The sequence below is a fragment of the Oncorhynchus keta genome, chromosome 31 (assembly GCF_023373465.1).
Source record: "Oncorhynchus keta strain PuntledgeMale-10-30-2019 chromosome 31, Oket_V2, whole genome shotgun sequence".
Classification (NCBI taxonomy): domain Eukaryota; kingdom Metazoa; phylum Chordata; class Actinopteri; order Salmoniformes; family Salmonidae; genus Oncorhynchus; species Oncorhynchus keta.
The window spans coordinates 1,997,109-2,017,650 of record NC_068451.1 but is presented as its reverse complement, the minus strand read 5'-3'; the positions used below and the strand labels follow the sequence as shown (position 1 = coordinate 2,017,650).

General features: G+C 43.9%; 1 protein-coding gene across 2 annotated transcripts in view; it reads left to right on the top strand.

Annotated features, from left to right (window-relative positions):
* The window catches only part of LOC118364194 (ubiquitin carboxyl-terminal hydrolase 45-like), a 46,650-nt gene that overhangs the window by 9,043 nt on the left and 17,065 nt on the right, over window positions 1-20,542 (top strand). For both annotated transcript variants that reach the window (XM_035745503.2, XM_035745504.2), the window contains exons 6-8: window positions 17,748-17,899; window positions 19,436-19,531; window positions 19,840-19,970. In XM_035745503.2, the coding sequence (XP_035601396.1) occupies window positions 17,748-17,899; window positions 19,436-19,531; window positions 19,840-19,970 (379 nt within the window). The remainder of the gene's footprint in view (window positions 1-17,747; window positions 17,900-19,435; window positions 19,532-19,839; window positions 19,971-20,542) is intronic.

Below are 20,542 nucleotides of genomic sequence, written 5' to 3'. Positions count from 1 at the left end.
AGGGTAGGCTCTAGACTAGAGTCTAGTTGATCCTATCTGCCAATCAGGGCTGTGTATGTAGAAATGTTGACATTTGTATCGAACATACCGACGCGATCAGTGTGACGACCCTCCCACTCTGTCTGCCGAATTCTTTCTCTTTGCTCTTGTTTTCCTTAATATGATGTCGGTGGGCGGAGCATGGAGGGACCTCAGAGAAATGGGACACACCTGGGCTCGGGTGTGTCCCAGGAAAAATGCACCTCTTCCCCATTCGTTGGGGGAGACTCTCTCCATGCAGACACCTTTATATATAGATTTTGTGGTATTTTTTTGTGGCCTTTTGGTTGTTTGCTTTGGCACCTTTCAACACCCGCTTTATCACATTTATGCATGCAAAACACTCACTTACATTACTGATTACACACACTATTGTTAATAGTATTTAGTTTGCTTTATTTAATAAATATATTTTGTTATTCCTTGTCTCCACGTTGTCTCCCTTTTGTTATGAACTTTGAGCCGGTTCGTGACAAGTGGGGGCTCATCCAGGTTAATAAGGTTGGTTCCTAGACATTTTTGGCGTATAGCATTTTGTTGCATTATGAAGGACTAATACTAGTGTCGTTTAGCTTACTAGTATGTGTGTTGTGTTTGGGAGAAAACGTGGAGTTAATGTTAAATTCTGTAGGTGCTTTTTTGCATCTTTTGTTAGTTTTTGAGTTTGGTGCCCAGTACTGGTTGTTTGTTTTTGGTTTGCTTGCCACTGCGGTGGATAGTTTGTGTGCTGTGTTGGAGAGAGAACATTGGTTAGTTTCCAGGCCCCTGTCCAGCCTGGAAACTCTTGCTCTACTCACTGTTGGGACATCGGTCTGAGGTGAGTACAATCGGCTGTGTACCTCAGCGGGAGATTTGGATAGGGTAGTGATACTTGCTACCCGGAGCTGTATAGCCTTTTTCCCCTGTTAGGCTTAGCGACATGTTTAATTTTGGAATACGTTGGGCATGGTAATTTCTTTTATTTTTGTGTGGTGTCTGTGGACTGAGCAGTTGTCTCGGGCACATCCGTGGCTTGGTGGAATCTGCCAGCGTGCTAGGTGGTTTATTTCCTTGCCAGCGGGCTACAGTGCGTAATTACCCACCGCAAATCTGCACGAAGACTAGGGTTGAGTTATTGTAGGTTTTGGGGAAGCTCCATATATATCTCATCTCTCTTCTGTGGTGCCCAGTGTGATTGTCACTTCTCTTGTGGTCTGGTGTGTTCAGCAGAGGGGAAGAGCGAGATGACAGATATTTTTTAATTTTTTTAATATTTTTACATCTGACTATGGCTTTCCATCAGAGGAAATATTAGAATTATGTACTTAAGAACAGCTGTTGAAGATTGCTGAACACTAGAAGGTTGAAATGAGTGATAAACGTCTAAAAGATTCTATTAGGTTAATATTAAAGGCCAATTTGATGGAGAGTGATATTCTTGAAGTTACCACTGGGCCAGCCTCTGCTGAGGACTTGCCGTCTCCCCGTAACGTTACTGTTAGTCCTAGTAGTCTTCTTTTTGAACAGCAGAAAGAACTGCTTCTGTTACAGCTAGAGTATGACCTTGAAAAATATGTAAAGGAATTGGAATTTAAACAGGATTTGGAGCGTGCTAAAATCAAGCTGCAACAAGAGCGGCTAGAGCTGGTTAGGGAAGGTAAGCTCTCAGGGGAGAGTTTGCTCTGGGAAGGCGACCCAGATTTACCTAGGGGTCGTTCCTATTTTGGTCGTGCCCCGGACACATTTGATATCGTTGGGAACTTACGTTTGTTGCCTAAATTTAATGAGAAGGAACCTGAGACATTATTTTTGTTATTTGAGGAGTTGGCCTGATTCTTACCCCACTTTAATGTTGCAGTGTGTGTTGACTGGTGAAGCGCAGGAAGCATATTCTGCTCTTGGTGTAGCTGACAGTGTCAGTTATGATAAGGTTAAAATGGCTGTGTTACAGATTTATGAATTGGTCCCTGAGGCTTACCGCCAACGATTTCGAACTTTAAAAAGGGATAATAAACAGACTCATGTTGAGTTTGCGCGAGTGTTATCTTCGCAGTTTAATCGCTGGTGTTCCACCTCTGCAGTTATGACTTTCCAAGGGCTGTGTGATCTGATTATGCTAGAGCAATTTAAGGACACAATCCCTGATCATATAGCCACGTACATTAACGAATGGAAAGTAAAAGACAACCACTGCGGTTTTGGCGAACGAGTATGTTTTGACTCACAAAAGTGTCTTTGCGGAGCCCCGTATTTGGAGTGAGTGGGGGCGTTTGGAGAGATTTGGGCCTCGTTCACCGAGATACTTCGGTTCACGGGCAGAGTTTCATTCAACTAGCGTTGAGCCTGACTCCCGTGGTAAATTTGACTTTGGTCAAGAGTGTCATTACTGGCAAGGTTCAGGTCATTGGAAAAACGGATGTCCTGTTCGCAGGGCTGGGGGTAAATTCAGTATGTGTGCTTACGTTAAATCTAAGCCTACGGCGTTGGCTGTGCCTGTTCCACATCAGTTCACTCCTGACATATTGTCTCGTGGCCAAGGTGATGTGAAAGTCCATATTGGCCCAGACTATTTACCTTTCATTACGGAGGGTTTTGTGTCTATGTTAGGGAGTAAGGCTCTAGTGCCAGTTAAGATCCTGAGAGACACAGGTGTCTCTAAATCGTTTGTGTTGGAGTCTGTGTTACCCTTCTCTGCTGAGACTGACTCGGGGGAATAGTGTTCTAATCAGGGGAATAGGTTTGAACACTCTTGTCAGTCACATTGCTTAAACTGATGTTGGATTGTGGACTGGTGAAAGGTGAGGTTGTTGTGGGGGGTGCGTCCTTCATTGCCAATTGAGGGTATCAACATTATCCTTGGGAATAACTTGGCTGGTGAGCGTGTATGGCCTGTCGTTTATCCATCTCTAGTGGTTTCCACTAAGCCGTCATTTGTAGGGATTCCTGATGAGTGTGCAGAGTTTCCCAGAGGTGTTCTCTGCGTGTGCAGTGACACGTTCTATGAGCCGTGGTGACCTGGTCGCTGCTCCGGCTAACGGGAATACCACAAAGAAATCTGTCACTACTTTCCCTGTTATCCCGTTATCTGTACGCCGCTCTGGTCTAATCAAGGCACAACAGGCTGATCCCACATTAGAAGAGTTGCGTGACCAAATTGTGCCTATAGAACAGTTGGGAGATGTCGCCCATGGCTATTTGGTCCTTCTGTGGCTCAGTTGGTAGAGCATGGCGCTTGTAACGCCAGGGTAGTGGGTTCGATTCCCGGGACCACCCATACGTAGAATGTATGCACACATGACTGTAAGTCGCTTTGGATAAAAGCGTCAGCTAAATGGCATATATTATTATTATTATTATTATTTTCTGCAAGAGGATGTCCTGATGAGAAAGTGGGTGTCTCATGGTAGTTGTTTTCTGGGGAGGTGATTAGTCAGGTTGTTGTACCAGTTAAGTTGGTTTTGACAACTTCCCACAATGACATTGCTGGACATATGGGTGTGAGGAAAACCTACAATCGCATATTAAAGACATTGTTTTGGGCCTTGGTTGAAGAGGGATGTTGCTAAGTTCATCCAAACTTGTCACACCTGTCAATTAACTGGTAAACCTAATCAAGCTATTAAGCCGGTACCACTGTGTCCTATTCCTGAACTCAGCCAACCTTTTGAGTATCTGATTGTTGACTGTGTTGGTCCTCTGCCTCGTTCTTTACAGGGTAGTAGTTACCTGTTCACTGATGTGTCAGACCACTAGGTTTCCTGCTGCCTATCACAACTAAGTCTGTGCTTTGACTCAGTTTCTCTCACTGTTTAGAATCCCTAAGGTCATTCAGAGTGATCAAGGATCTAATTTCACCTCTAATCCGTTTGGTCAGGTTCTCCCAACAGCTCCATATTAAAGACAATTTGTCTAGCGCCTATCACGCGCAAAGTCCAGGAGCGCTGGAATGTTTCCATCAAACACTTAAGTCTTTGTTGAGAGCTTATTGTACTGAGATGGATTGGGAGGAGGGGTTGCCTTGGTTACTGTTAGCCGCTAGGGAGGTTTCACAGGAGAGCACGGGATTCAGTCCAAATGACCTTGTGTTTGGACATGGGGTTGCATGGACTTCTATCTGTTCTCCAGGATGACTGGAAGTCTCCCGAGCCACCTCAGTCCCTGTTATTCGTATGTGTGTGATTTCTGGAGACGCCTGTACGCCGCTGGTGAAATGGCTAAAGAGAAGCTATCATCTTCACAGGAGAGGATGAAAGGCCTATTTGATCGGCGAACTGAGCCTCGTCACTTTAGTCCGGGTGACCAGGTTCTTGCTCTGCTGCCAATTGTTGGATCTTCTTTTCAAGCCAAGTTTCAAGGTCCATATATGGTTGTGCGCCTGTGCACTGAGCATTTAAATGGCAAAAGGTGGCTCAGGGAAATAAATGATACAAATATACATTTTGAGTTATTTTAATGAAAAACACAGTGATGATTTAAAAATAAAATGAAAACGACTGTGTACAGGCTTTAATATGGCTGCTCCCACCTCAATCTTGCCATTCATACAAAATATATTGGTTACTCTACTATTGTTTCAGCGAAAACTTTAGCTTTCTTGTTACTGGTGTAATGTATTTTTTGTATTTAGAAAGTTGCTTGCCACAGTGGAACAGAATGTTGTACCTGGTGAAAGCTAATGTTTTTTTCTCTTGACAAATAAACACAATTTGTACTATAGAAATATTTCCCTCCCAGAAGAGACAAACAAATACCATATTGTGCAATGCATTCCATTTATATATATGTATATAATGGAGCTAGACACTCTTTCTCTTTTTGACATTTTGGTTTTATGTGTTCAGCCCTTTTCATCTAGGACCTTCAACCCTGAGAAAACAATGTATTTATTCTCTGTGCCCATATACATGGCATCTCTCAAAGGATACAACTCAACTCTTACCATGTGGCATGTTGGAGAACCCTGTAGTGTTACAAGTTGGCTAGATGTTCTGTTTTTGGGGTCCCTGGTCAACCCATAAGAACCTTGTTTAAATCCAGGGTTCCTGTTCTACATGTGATGTAGTGTTGGTCTACAGTCAGTCCAGTGGGCAATGTCCATAAGAAAAAATGTTTTACCCTGGTGGTCCCTTTTTATGAAGCTAATCAAGGGTGCTTCTGTAGTTTTTCCCACCACTGCACACTAATGTAGGCAAGCAATGTGGCCAGCAACAGCTTGGAAAGTGTGTGTGTGTGTGTGTGTATTTGCGTGTGTGTTTTGTATGTGTAGGTTTAACATGGCAGTGGGCTCTTTTGGCCTCAGATGGCAAGAAAGCAGGCTTTTCATGCCCTGCAGTCACAACAAATGTACAAATATTAATAAGACATTTGGTGTTGCTCAGCCTTCCCCTTGACTGCCCGTTTACTGCTAAATGACGAGAGCTGTCCGTGGCTCTCCACTACGGTCCCATTCTAAATGGTGAAATTAATCAAACAAGTCTCTCTGCTTCAATGTTTTAATGTGAGGACACTGCTTCATAGGCTTTTGAGGAAGTATGTCAAATGAGAGGTCATTTAGCTTGTCTGTTGATCAGTTAGGTTTTGGATATACATTTTTCTTTAGCCTAGCCCTATGCTGTGGCTGGGTGTAGTCAAGTTTTCAACCATAGTTACAATACGCTGCTCTAGACTAATAGGTACTGTAGTGATTATTTTATATGTCAACATCCTGAATATGTTTCATACAGCGCGTCAATCCAGTGAGTCTTGTAAATTGAATTTATAGTTCAAAATAGTTTGTGGTGTAATGGCGGTATATTTGATCATATGAATAACCTCTATCGTCTTGACAAGATTTGCAATTTATTTTGTGAACAATTGTTTTTTTTTAGATTACAAAGGCATTCATTACAACAACAAAAAAATGGCATTTTCCTCATTTTTAACCCCGCCACCCTAATCCCTAGCAACGCATACTATAAAAAATGTGACTCCAACGTAACCACGTCCTGAAAACAAGCCAACCGTTTCCTTATATGAAGGTCATGTGGTGGCAACCAGTGCTGAACAAGTTTTTTTTTTGGCAGCAGTCAGCCAAATCTTGCACTGTATCCGTCATTAACACAGGAATTTGTTCAAGGGGTACAGTTTTATCAATCGTGTCAGAGAGAATACCGTCCTCCAGAACTCATCAGGACAATCCCATATCATATGTTTATAGTCTGTTTTGGAGTCTGTTTTGCATGAAATCTTACAAGTGTTGTGAAGTATGACCAATGAGCTTCAAATGTATTAACTGATCGTTTGGGTTCTTTGAGTGAAATATATTCTCCTAGACATTCTCCCAATCAACAGCCTCATCAGTAGTCATATCCTAAAACCCACGCTTTAACAATTGAAAGATCTTTCCGCTTTAGTAATTGAAGATGAGAGTAATTAACTGACACATCAGAGTGAATTTTTACATTCCCGTCCAATCACAGCCTGCCTTCCCAAACGCATACCCCATGGAGCAGATGCTAAGCTACATGACTGTTTTGCTAGAACGGACTGGAATATGTTCCGGGATTCCTCCGATGGCATTGAGGAGTACACCACATCAGTCATTGGCATCATCAATAAGTGGATCGACGACGTCGTCCCCACAGTGACCGTACGTACATAAGCCATGGATTACAAGCAACATCCGCACTGAGCTAAAGGCTAGAGCTGCCGCTTTCAAGGAGCGGGACTCTAACCCGGAGGCTTATAAGAAATCCCGCTATGCCCTCCAATGAACCATCAAAACCACCAGAAAGCGTCAACACAGGACTAAGATCGAATCGTACTACAACCGACTCTGACGCTCGTCGGATGTGGCAGGGCTTGCAAACCATTACAGACTACAAGGGGAAGCACAGCCAAGAGCTGCCCAGTGACACGAGCCTACCAGACGAACTAAACTACCTCTATGCTCGCTTCGAGGCAAATGACACTGAAACATGCATGAGACCAGCTGTTCCGGAAGACTGTGTGATCACGCTCTCCACAGCTGATGTGAGTAAGACTTTTAAATTGGTCAACATTCACAAGGTCGCAGGTCCAGACGGATTACCAGGACGTGTACTGTGACCAACTGGCAAGTGTCTAAACTGATATTTTCAAGGTCTCCCTGTCTGAGTCTGTAATACCAACATGTTTTAAGCAGACCACCATAGTGCCTGTGCCCATGAACACTAAAGTAACCTGCCTAAATGACTACTGCCTAAATGACCACTGACCCTTAGCACTCACGTCTGTAGCCATGAAGTGCTTTGAAAGTCTGATAATGGCTCACATCAACAACTTTATCCCAGAATCCGTAGACACACTCCAATTTGCATACCGCCCCAACAGATCAACAGATGATGCAGTCTCTATTGCACTCCATACTTCCCTTTCCCACCTGGACAAAAGGAATACCTACAGTGCCTTGCGAAAGTATTCGGCCCCCTTGAACTTTGCGACCTTTGGCCACATTTCAGGCTTCAAACATAAAGATATAAAACTGTATTTTTTTGTGAAGAATCAACAACAAGTGGGACACAATCATGAAGTGGAACGACATTTATTGGATATTTCAAACTTTTTTTAACAAATCAAAAACTGAGAAATTGGGCGTGCAAAATTATTCAGCCCCTTTACTTTCAGTGCAGCAAACTCTCTCCAGAAGTTCAGTGAGGATCTCTGAATGATCCAATGTTGACCTAAATGACTGATGATGATAAATACAATCCACCTGTGTGTAATCAAGTCTCCGTATAAATGCACCTGCACTGTGATAGTCTCAGAGGTCCGTTAAAAGCGCAGAGAGCATCATGAAGAACAAGGAAACAAAACCTATTCCCCCTCAGGAGATTGAAAGGATTTGGCATGGGTCCTCAGATCCTCAAAAGGTTCTACAGCTGCACCATCGAGAGCATCCTGACCAATTGCATCACCGCCTAGTATGGCAACTATAAGGCACTACAGAGGGTAGTGTGAACTGCCCAATACATCACTGGGGCCAAGCTTCCTGCCATCCAGGACCTCTATACCGGTGTCAGAGGAAGGCCCTAAAAATTGTGAAAGACTAGAAATACCACCCGAGTCATAGACTGTTCTCTCTGTTACTGCATGGCAAGCAGTACCGGAGCACCAAGTCTAGGTCCAAGAGGCTTCTAAACAGCTTCTAACCCAAAGCCATAAGACTCCTGAACACCTAATCAAATGGTTACCCAGACTATTTGCATTGCCCCTCTCCCCTCTCCACACCATTGCCACTCTGTTGTCATCTATGCATAGTCACTTTAATAACTCTACCTACATGTACATATTACCTCAACTAACCGGTGCCCCCGTACATTGATCCTGTACCGGTACCACTCTGTGTATAGTCTCGCTATTGTTATTTTACTGCTGCTCTTTAATTACTTGTTACTTTTATTTATTTTTCTTATCTGTATTTTTTAAAACTGAATTGTTGTTTGTGGCTCGTAAGTAAGCATTACACCGTAAGGTCTTCTTCACCTGTTGTATTCGGCGCATGTGACGAATAAGATTTGATTTGAGTTTCAATACATGTATTTCCCCTGGATTATCGACCCCTTTTGCAGACCAGACTTGACTCAAATGCTTCAGTACCTGAAGTAACAGCCTGGTTATGCCACAGAGGAGTATGGAGATGCCTCTTCCAGTTACCACCTATTCACTTCTCAACCCTCCTAAATTAATATTTTGTATTGGAGATAATGGGACCATAATATAACATGCATTTCTTGATAGTTATACCAGAACACATAAAATAACATTTTGTAATCTAAAAGGAAAAACGAGTACCTCCTCAATAGTTCTCCAAGAGACTGATGTAGACTGATCGAACCATGATCTAAGTCGGCGTAACTGGAAAAACTGTTGGTAAATATAAACATTTGGTTATGCAAGTCCCCCATCTCCCTTCGGTCGTTGTAGTACCTCAAACAGGATCTTTGGATGTTTGGAATGACAAAGCTACAGGTTTATCAATCCTTACCCAATAACCCAGTGGCGGAAAGAGAGGGATCATCATTGTTTAGGAAATTAATACTCATCTTTATGGAAGCAAACCCTTGTTTGTAAGGAACCAGGCAACTTCTCCCAAATGTTTAGATCTTGTTCAACCTCTTTTGTAAATTTTCTCATAATGAAACTTCACCAAACCATGCAGAGATGTTTTGTGTATTAAAGATGCACTATGCAGAAATTGCTCCGCCATTTCTTGGTTGCTAAAATTTTAATAGTTTGCCTAATTTCAGTTTATGTGACAAAACAAGCAAGTATAGTGTAGAGGATTATTGTACCATCTAAACCACTGTCAAATATAGTTTCCAATAACCAAAAATATTGTATTTTCATCTGTTTGGATGTGGTGTACAAGGCCGAAAGTAAAAGACACAAAAACAAAACTTAAGAACGGGAAGCATAGAAATAGCGCACATAGAACAGCTCTAATACACACATTTCTATGTGAATTTGGCCATGTCGCCATAAAAAGTTACATATTGCAGCTTTAATGCCCAAATAAGCGGACTGGGATTTAACAGGATTTGTTGAGTGAAGTGAAACTTTCTTGGCCGTTTCATTGATTAACATTTAATGCTGATTTATATCCTGACATCAATTTGAAATATTGAGTTCTCAATATCTATCATATCTAAGAGGATATCATACATGTATAGAGATATGAGATGATGATTTAATCGGTATTGGAGAAGCAATTGCATTCTGCCTCATGAGGCTCTAGAGAGAGAATGAATGTCGGGGAAAACCCGTCGCCTTGTCTACATCCACAAAAAATAGGAAATGGACTTGATTGAATGTCATTTGTAGACATCATGGCAAAAAGTTTAGCGTACGAACCATATCCATAAAATGCTTTCTCAAACCAAATTTCCTTAAATCTGCCAACAATACTGCCATTTGAGCCTGTCAAAAGCCCTTTTGGCATCTAGTGACAGCACAGCGCACGGTGTGTCCAACTGTTGTTTCATGTATTCCGTGCATTAAATTATGGACTTAGATTTGCGCTATTGAATTATTGCGATAGTAGCTTGTGTCCACAAATTCCAATATAAATGAAACCTCAATATGAATGCAACATTCAGGCTTGCCTGCTTTCTGGTCCAATTCCTTTAAGGTTTTTGGAGATGTTTAAAAAATACATTTTTTCATAAAGAAAGCAAACAATAGCCATTTTTTTTCTCTCACTTGTGTGAAAAATAGCTGGGAGTCGAGGAGGGAGTCAGCAGGAGGGGGGCAGACAGGGATCGTGATCGTTTAGTCTGCCCTGGGGACAAGCTCCACAGTGTCACTGCTGCCCATATTCGGTGGCTGAGCAAGGAGGGCCAGGTGGTGGTTCCCGAGCGTGGCACAGTCAAGCGTGGACACAGCGCATGCTGACATTTTGCCTTCCCCGACTGCTGCAGGGGGAGGAAAAATCTGCTTTTCCATATGCTTGTGCTCGTTGCACCCCTTTCCCGGGTACCTGGCAGATGGCTCCCTGAACATTGTTTACCTTCAGTGGCAGTCCCAGATGAAGAGTGTGTCCATTGGCATTCCCATTCTGTCCAGTTTTCCCCTCTCTCCTTAGCCAAGGAGCCGGACGGAATACTCTCTCACACACACACACTTGTATAAACAGGTACATTCTCACAAAGCTACATACCCATCTCGTCACATATTCCCCATCGCTTACAGATTCCAGAAAAAAACGTATTGTATTTCTCTAACTTGTTCTCTCATTCTACCAGAAACTACCCTGTCCACACTTGTTTGCAATGTGTTGTGTAGTGTGACCATATGGGCACCTCCCTGAAGTCTGTTTAGTTCCAGACAGACAGACCTCCAGATGTTTCCAGTGTGGCGGCTGGAGGGACAGATGCTTTTGGCTGGACTGGGTTGGACCAACACTCCATTCAATGGTCCCAAGGCGGAATCCCGCCCCGCTTGGTCACCGAGACCATCACAGTGCCAGTAAAAGAACATCCATCTGCCATAAATCCGAGTAATTATCATCAATATTTGATGTTTGACATTCCCAGTCAACGTTTTAGCTGGATCACGAACTGATTTTGTGGTGGTAGAGTGGATCTAGGGGGGAGGTTAGGGGGGGACCATCCACATCCTCAGCCTGCCATAGTTACACACTTGTCCTGATCTCTGTTATGGGGGGGGGGGATCATGATATATTGATATTTGACTACATATACATTTGTAAAATATATGTATACTTGGTAGCGGTAGCTAGCGCTAGTCAGCTGTACTTGCACCAAAATGTTTCATCCTATAGCTTGTTCTTCATCTTTTAAAGTGAGCCAACATGTTTTCAGTACTTATATTCTTCACGAACTGAATCTGATCAAAACTAATTTTCTCATGGTCTCTCTTGTCCCTCTGCAGCAGACATATTCTGTATAGTGAGCAATATGTTTGGAGCATCAAATCGCAATAAAATCACAGTATCGAATCACAATACATATAGAATCATGAGAATCGCAGGGAGAATTTCTTCAGGGAGCATGTGCAAGGCCTATGTGGGTTTTTTTTGAGGAGAGAAATGGTGGGCAGGAGGGTCGGTTGTTTTCACAATGAAAACTTTGGGTTAAGGGTCATGTCGTCCATGTCTCTCTCACCTTTCCCTTGTCATGCTGGGTGAGAGCCGGAAGCGGACTGGCCTCATTGGCTTATATATATGCCATTTAGCAGACGCTTTTATCCAAAGCGACTTACAGTCATGTGTGCATACATTCTACGTATGGGTGGTCCCGGGAATCGAACCCACTACCCTGGCGTTACAAGCGCCATGCTCTACCAACTGTGCTACAGAAGGACCAGGTAGCTTGGGGAGCAGGGCAGCAGCAAGGGGTCCACTGCTAACTGAGCCATCTGTCTGGAAGTGCTGCTGACAGATACCAGAATACATGGTCCTGAGACCTTAAGGTAGCTTAACCTTCTCTAACCAAGCACATGCTGGTTTGGTTTACTTATGGTACATGCAGCTATAGCAATCTCCATTTGATACCATTTATATGGTGAAATAGGTAGGTACTGCAGGTAGCCCCGTATTCTGTCATCCAAATAATAACAATGTCATATAATTATGGTCATAAAGATAATGTCACGTACTGACATTGAGCACCTAAGATGATCACATTTCTCAGGTCTTCCCATTTAGAACATTTCAAATCAACAGAGAGAGACTGACAAAGGCATGGCCACCCACCTTTTCCTGTCTCTGGTAGTCTTGTAACACTGATTAAGGTACACATGAGAAGTGTGCGTTAATTCACTGTTAAGCAGCTTGCTGTCTCCCGGAGCATGAAAGAAAATGGATAAATTGTGTAAGTGGTGTGAGTTATGGGTTGGGGGAGGGGCAGGAAGGCAAACGGGCACAAAGGGTGCTTTCTCATCTCAACAGCCTTGGGTCCTCTCACTTGTTTTGTTCATTAATGCCTAATGTGACGGAACAGCACTTGTCTCTCCCTCCACAAATGGCACTGATGACAACAGAATAGGAAAGGATGGCCTGTAACGTTGGTACTAGGTCCTAGCATGACAGGTGTATGAAATCAAGCGCACCGCCATGCAATCTCCATAGACAAACATTGGCAGTAGAATGGCCTTCCCTGAAGAGCTCAGTTACTTTCAACGCCGCATCGTCATATGATTTCACCTTTCCAATAAGTCAATTCGGTACATTTCTGCCCTGCTAGAGTTGTCAACTGTAAGGGCTGTTGTTGAGAAGTGGAAACTTACAGGAGCAGCAACGGCTCAGCCGCGAATCTGTAGGCCTCACAAGCTGACAGAACAAGACCGCCGAATGCAGAAGAGCGTAGTGCGTCTGTCCTCTGTTTCAACACTCACTATCAAGTTCAAAACTGCCTCTGAAAGCAATGTCCGCACAAGTACTGTTCATTGGGAGCTTCATGAATTGAGTTTCCATGGCCGAGCAGCCACACACCATGCACAATGTGAAGCGTTACCTGGTGTGGTGTAAAGCTTGCCGCCATTGGATGCCAGGAAAACGCTACCTGCACGAATGCATGGTGCCAACTGTAAAGTTTGGTGGAGGGGACAAATGGTCTGGCACTGTTCTTCATGGTTCGGGCTAGGCCCCTTAGTTCCATTGATGGGAAATCTTTATGCTTCAGCATAGAATTACATTATAGATGATTCTGTGCATCCAACTTTGTGGCAACAGTTTGGGGAAGGCCCTTTGCTGTTTCAGCATGACAATGTCCCCATGCATAAAGTGAAGTCCGTACAGAAATGGTTAGTCAAGATCGGTGTGGAAGAACTTGTTTGACTTGCACAGAGCCCTGACCTCAACTCCATCGAACACCTTTGAGATGAATTGGAATGCCGACTTCGAGCCAGGCCTAATCCCCAACATCAGTTTCCAAACTCACTCTAATGGTCTTTCGGCTGAATGAAAGCAAGTCCCCGCAGCATCTAGTGAAAAGCCTTCCCAGAAGAGTGTTATATCAGCAAAGGGGCGACAAACTACATATTAACGCCCATGATTTTAGAATGAGATGTTTAACGAGCAGGTATCCACATACTTTTGGTCATGTAGTGTATCTTCTGCGTGTGTTTGTGTGTTTTTGTGTTTGATTTCATCAAGACAACCATGTATACTTAATGATGTCAGATGTGTCAAGAAGAATTATCTTATCACTCTTTCGCCTCTTAGGGGCCCGATTTGCCATGTGTTTCAGTGAGAAAGGTTTCTGACTTTCCTAAAGTGTTTCTTAGCATTACATCCCCCTCGTTTTGTAGATAAGAATTTTGTAGAGAGATGTACTTAGTTTGTCTCAGCCAGCCATACCCCATGCTTTGAGTGTTAGACTAGTGCACAGAGCTGTCAGCCTCCTGACTACGCCCCAACTATAATCCCTCAGTCCCTGCTGGCCTGCTCTGCACTGACGACTGCCTCCCTCCTTGCTGAGTTGGGACGGTCATGGAGGAGTAACAGCTGGACCAGAGAGCCGTCTCTCCCTAAACAGCGGAAACTTCTCCAGCTGTCATCTGCTCTCTCCCACATGACCCATCTCTCCTTCCAGCTGCAGCCCTGGCCTCCCGCACTTTAACCCACTTCCACTGCAGAAGACCATGTTTGCAGTTTGCTCCTGTGTGTGTGTGTGTGTGTGTGTGTGTGTGTGTGTGTGTGTGTGTGTGTGTGTGTGTGTGTGTGTGTGTGTGTGTGTGTGTGTGTGTGTGTGTGTGTGTGTGTGTGTCTGTGTCTGTGTCTGTGTGCTGCTTGGACCGGGACTGGCCCCCACTAAGAAGCTACCCCAGCACATAGTGGGTTAAATGCAACCCCTGGCTCCCTAAACAAACTATTAGGCTCTGGTCTCACAGGAGATTGAGAGACACTTTAGGTGTTGTTTTTTCTCTGGCGACCTCAGAGAACTTGGTTCGTACGTAAAGTTTCAAAATGCCTTTGCTGCACCAAGCTACATCGATATGCTAAGGTAACTGAGCTAAACGACTACCGCCCCGTAGCACTCACTTCCGTCATCATGAAGTGCTTTGAGAGACTAGTCAAGGACCATATCACCTCCACCCTACCTGACACCCTAGACCCACTCCAATTTGCTTACCGCCCAAATAGGTCCACAGACGATGCAATCTCAACCACACTGCACACTGCCCTAACCCACCTGGACAAGAGGAATACCTATGTGAGAATGCTGTTCATCGACTACAGCTCGGCATTCAACACCATAGTACCCTCCAAGCTCGTCATCAAGCTCGAGACCCTGGGTCTCGACCCCGCCCTGTGCAACTGGGTACTGGACTTCCTGACGGGCCGCCCCCAGGTGGTGAGGGTAGGCAACAACATCTCCTCCCCGCTGATCCTCAACACGGGGGCCCCACAAGGGTGCGTTCTGAGCCGCCTCCAACTCAATCATCAAGTTTGCGGACGACACAACAGTGGTAGGCTTGATTACCAACAACGACGAGACGGCCTACAGGGAGGAGGTGAGGGCCCTCGGAGGGTGGTGTCAGGAAAACAACCTCACACTCAACGTCAACAAAACTAAGGAGATGATTGTGGACTTCAGGAAACAGCAGAGGGAACACCCCCCTATCCACATCGATGGAACAGTAGTGGAGAGGGTAGCAAGTTTTAAGTTCCTCGGCATACACATCACAGACAAACTGAATTGGTCCACTCACACTGACAGCGTCGTGAAGAAGGCGCAGCAGCGCCTCTTCAACCTCAGGAGGCTGAAGAAATTCGGCTTGTCACCAAAAGCACTCACAAACTTCTACAGATGCACAATCGAGAGCATCCTGGCGGGCTGTATCACCGCCTGGTACGGCAACTGCTCCGCCCTCAACCGTAAGGCTCTCCAGAGGGTAGTGAGGTCTGCACAACGCATCACCGGGGGCAAACTACCTGCCCTCCAGGACACCTACACCACCCGATGTTACAGGAAGGCCATAAAGATCATCAAGGACATCAACCACCCGAACCACTGCCTGTTCACCCCGCTATCATCCAGAAGGCGAGGTCAGTACAGGTGCATCAAAGCTGGGACCGAGAGACTGAAAAACAGCTTCTATCTCAAGGCTATCAGACTGTTAAACAGCCACCACTAACATTGAGTGGCTGCTGCCAACACACTGTCATTGACACTGACCCAACTCCAGCCACTTTAATAATGGGAATTGATGGGAAATTATGTAAATATATCACTAGCCACTTTAAACAATGCTACCTAATATAATGTTACTTACCCTACATTATTCATCTCATATGCATACGTATATACTGTACTCTACATCATCGACTGCATCCTTATGTAATACATGTATCACTAGCCACTTTAACTATGCCACTTTGTTTACTTTGTCTACATACTCATCTCATATGTATATACTGTACTCTATATCATCTACTGCATCCTTATGTAATACATGTATCACTAGCCACTTTAACTATGCCACTTTGTTTACTTTGTCTACATACTCATCTCATATGTATATACTGTACTCGATACCATCTACTGTATGCTGCTCTGTACCATCACTCATTCATATATCCTTATGTACATATTCTTTATCCCCTTACACTGTGTATAAGACAGTAGTTTTGGAATCGTTAGTTAGATTACTTGTTGGTTATCACTGCATTGTCGGAACTAGAAGCACAAGAATTTCACTACACTCGCATTAACATCTACTAACCATGTGTATGTGACAAATAAAATTCGATTTGATTTTGATTGATTTGATTTGATGGACAAACTCTCTTGCAAGGTGACGCCATGCGAAGAAAAAAAAAACGTAACACATTTTCACTGCACTTGACATACTAAACGAACAGTAAGTGCATCTTAGCTCAAACGTTTGTCAGTGCATATACAGTGCATTCTGAAAGTATTCAGACCCCTTGACTTACATTACAGCCTTATTTAATTATTTTAATTTGATAAAATCCCTCATAAAAAAAACAAAGCCATGAGGTTGAAGGAATTGTTTGTAGAGCTCCGGGACAGGCTTGTGTCAAGGAACAGATCTACGGAAGGGTAACAAAACAATGTCTGCAGCATTGAAGGTGCCCAAGAACACAGTGGCCTCCATCATTCTTAAATGCAAGAAGTTTGGAACCACCAAGACTCTTGCTAGAGCTGGCCTCTCCACCAAACTGAGCAATCGGGGGAGAAGGGCCTTGGTCAGGGAGGTGACCAAGAAGCCGATGGTCACTCTGACAGAGCTCTAGAGTTCGTCTGTGGAGATGGGAGAACTTTCCAGAAGGACAACCATCTCTGCAGTAATCCACCAATCAGGCCTTTTATGGTAGAGTGGCCAGATGGAAGCCACTCCTCAGTAAAAGGCACATGACAGCACGCTTTGAGTTTGCCAAAAGGCAGCTAAAGGACCATGAGAAACCAGATTTTCTGGTCTGATGAAACCAAGATTGAACTCTTTGGCCTAAATGCCAAACCTGGCACCATCCCTACGGTGAAGCATGGTGGTGGCAACATCATACAAAGTACAGAGAGATCCTTGATGAAAACCTGCTCCAGAATTCTCAGGACCTCAGACTGGGGCGAAGGTTTATACCTTCCAATTGGACAGCGACCCTAACCACACAGCCAAGACAACGCAGGAGTGGCTTCAGGGCAAGTCTCTGAGTGTCCTTGAGTGCCCCAGCCAGAGCTCGGCCTTTAACCCAATTTGAACATCTCTGTGTAGCTGTGTAGCGACACTCCCCATCCAACCTGACAGAGCTTGAGAGAATCTGTAGAGGAGAATGGGAGAAACTCCCCAAATACTGGTATGCCAAACTTGTAGCATCATATCCAAGAAGACTTGAGGCTGTAATCGCTGCCAAAGATGCTTCAACAAAGTACTGAGTAAAGGGTCTGAATACTAATGTAAATGTGACATTGGCAAACATTTCTGAAAACCCGTTTTTGATTTGTCATTATGGGGTATTGTGTAGATTGATGAGGGGAAAACTGTAATCAATTTTAGAATAAGGCTGTAATGTAACAAAATGTGGAAAAAGTCAAGGGGTCTGAATACTTTACAAATGCACTGTACATTTCACCTGCCTAATACTTGCATTTGAAAATGTCAAGTACTCATTAGTAATCCAATACAAACCATGAATCGAGTGCTCGCGTCCAACTCTAATCTACAGTTGAAAATGACAAAAACCTTGTATATAGGAGTAAAATAACTTTCCTTTTTGTGCCTTGCAGGAACAACATCGAAAATGATCAAGCTAAGAGAGGAGCCCAGCGACTATGCAGACCAGTCAAGAGGGAAGAGTCCGGTCAACAACAGCACACTGGTCCCGGTCAAAGGCATCAACAACCTCGGAAACACCTGCTTCTTTAACGCAGTTATGCAGGTGCGGTCATTATGAGATTGGTTTGTATACCGTAAACATTGACGAGGCTGCTTATGAAATGCAACCGTAGGGATAAGGTCACGTCGAAGAGAGTCTTTACCGCGGGTGTACTAAAGGTCATTGCACACATTAGAGAACTATTTTTAACTTGTCAGTAATGTCCAGATCAACTAGCCCATGTCAGTAAACATTTTTTTGCAGAATTTGTTAGCCCATAGATATTTTTGTCATGTTTGAGTCACTCAAATATCACATGAATAAACCTTAGACATGGCAAAATGTATAGAATTGCAAGAGAATTTGCTTTAAAACTGCAAAATGTTCTCTGCACCCCATGACAAAATGTGTAGAGTTGCTGGAAATAAGCTTTAAACCTGCAACATTTTCTCTCCCTCAACAACCCTGGTCTGGGGAACAGTGTACTGTAAACATGGCGGCTGGTCAAACTGGCATGTCGGGTGCTGCTCCTCCCGATAGTAAAATACCATAGCATACCGGCCTTGGGCTCCCGAGTGGCGCAGCATCTCAGTGCTTGAGGCGTCACTACAGACACCCTGGTTCGAATGCAGGCTGTATCACAACCGGCCGTGATTGGGAGTCCCATAGGGCGGCGCACAATTGGCCCAGCGTCGTCAAGGGTTTGGCCGGTGTAGGCCATCGTTGTAAATAAGAATTTGTTCTTAAACTCGACAACACATGAAAGGCTTGTATAAATGTCTTTAAAATACAGCAGTATAGGCAAGAACAAGTTATGCATATATAGTACAAGGGTATTTTATATGCGTATGTGTGACTCATCTATCCACGGGAGAATAGGACTGGTATGGAACATGTTCTCTATGTTCCAGTGTGTGGCTGTCTAGTCTTGGGGAATTGAAACTTTCATTCCCTTCCCCTTTTCCGCCATTTTGTTAATCACCTGGAGCTCTCTCGTGATTGAAACCAGACCGAACATTCTTCCTTTACATGTTTTTTCCCCCTCTCTCTTTCTATCCTCATTGTCTCCTTCAAAATTGCAATTTTGCTGGTGAAACAACATAATTGTCAGAGAAAAAGCTCACCCTGCTGATGCCATTGTGTCTTTTCCATAGCAACTGTCTTCATTGCCAGGATGTGACAAAACAACTGTCGTTTGAAAGGGAAGAAAGAGATGATGCAGTAATATGATGGGACAATGGTGGCTCTGGGCAATCCCTTCTGTGTTTCAGTCACAGCTCATCGTTTCTTTGGAAAGGGCTTTTTTAGCATAATGATATTTAGGCTAACACCCGCCAGTTTCTCAGAATTAATAGAGATTTTTTCAGTTGTAGACTCTCCAGTTTTACCATTCTTTTTTTTTTTGCATTTGTATTTTTTAAATGTTTTTATTATTTTTTGTGAAGGGATGATGAAATAGAAAGGAAGGAGTGCAGTAAGATGTTAATTCATGATTCTTGTAACTGATGAGAAATGATTCTGTCCTGTCCATGCAGGTGAAAAACTATGATGACTAAATTAATGGTAATGGATTAATAGTGGCCGATTTCTGTCCATCAGAATCTGTCCCAGACTCACATGCTGAACGATCTGATACAGGATGTGAAGGAGAAGGGACACAAGCTGAAGATCTGCCCCCCTGCCGAGTCAAATGTGGTACGTTCCACGCTCATGTGCTTTGTATAGTCCAGTCAACCACTATAGTATTATACTGTACATGGCACAGGAAGACACATTGTTACTGTCTATATGGGTGGTTATTTTTAATATTAGCATAATAGGCTATCGTAAATAACCCCCTGACTCATTGTAGCCCACCCCCCACTTCTCCAGTCATCTGTAGAATAAAGTCAAGCCCCTTCAGGCTTTCCATGGTAGTGCAACAGTCTGTATGAAATACATGCCTTGTCTAACACTCATGTGTTCTTTCGCTCACTCTCTCCTTTCCTGGGGTTGTCCTTCAGGGGGCGTTGATGGTGACTCTGCCCAGCCCAGAGCCCCTGACCTCGGCCATGTTCCTCTTCCTACACAGCATGAAGGAGTCTGGGAAGGGCCCTGTCAACCCCAAGACCCTTTTCAACCAGCTCTGCCAGAAGTAAGAAGCTATGTTCTGCATTAATCTTTATTTTATGTGTTGGCCTTCTTACAGCATTAGTGTTGATGGTGCCGGAACCCGCTATTGTATGGGCATGGGTGTTGACTTAACCTGCTTCCTGTGCTGGTCCATGCTAAAAGATTTTTAATGAAAAGAGCATATGAGTGCTGCCCTGTAGGGTGCCAGAGCAGGCACTACAGACCTGTAAAAGGTTGGCTAAAGCTTTCATAATTATATTATCTTTCCTTGTGTACTAATGACCAACTTTATCACCAAGAGATATCAATAGTTTTTGTTACCATCAATTCTTCCTTACCACTGCGCAACATTGTAGAAACATTGTGGTGTGGTTGCGGCATCGGCGATGCATCAATGTTAGACACACAGCCTCATATGCAGACAAGCTGCCCTGCTCCCAAGGTTAGAGGTCAGTGTGCCCCAACTGGTCTGGCACTTCTCCATTGCTGTGACAACAGTCAACCAAACGGTACATGCAGAGGCCACAGCTCTTACCTGCCCTGTTGTCAAGCTGCCATGGCGACCACTTCAGAGAAGAGGTTGTCTCAACCTGC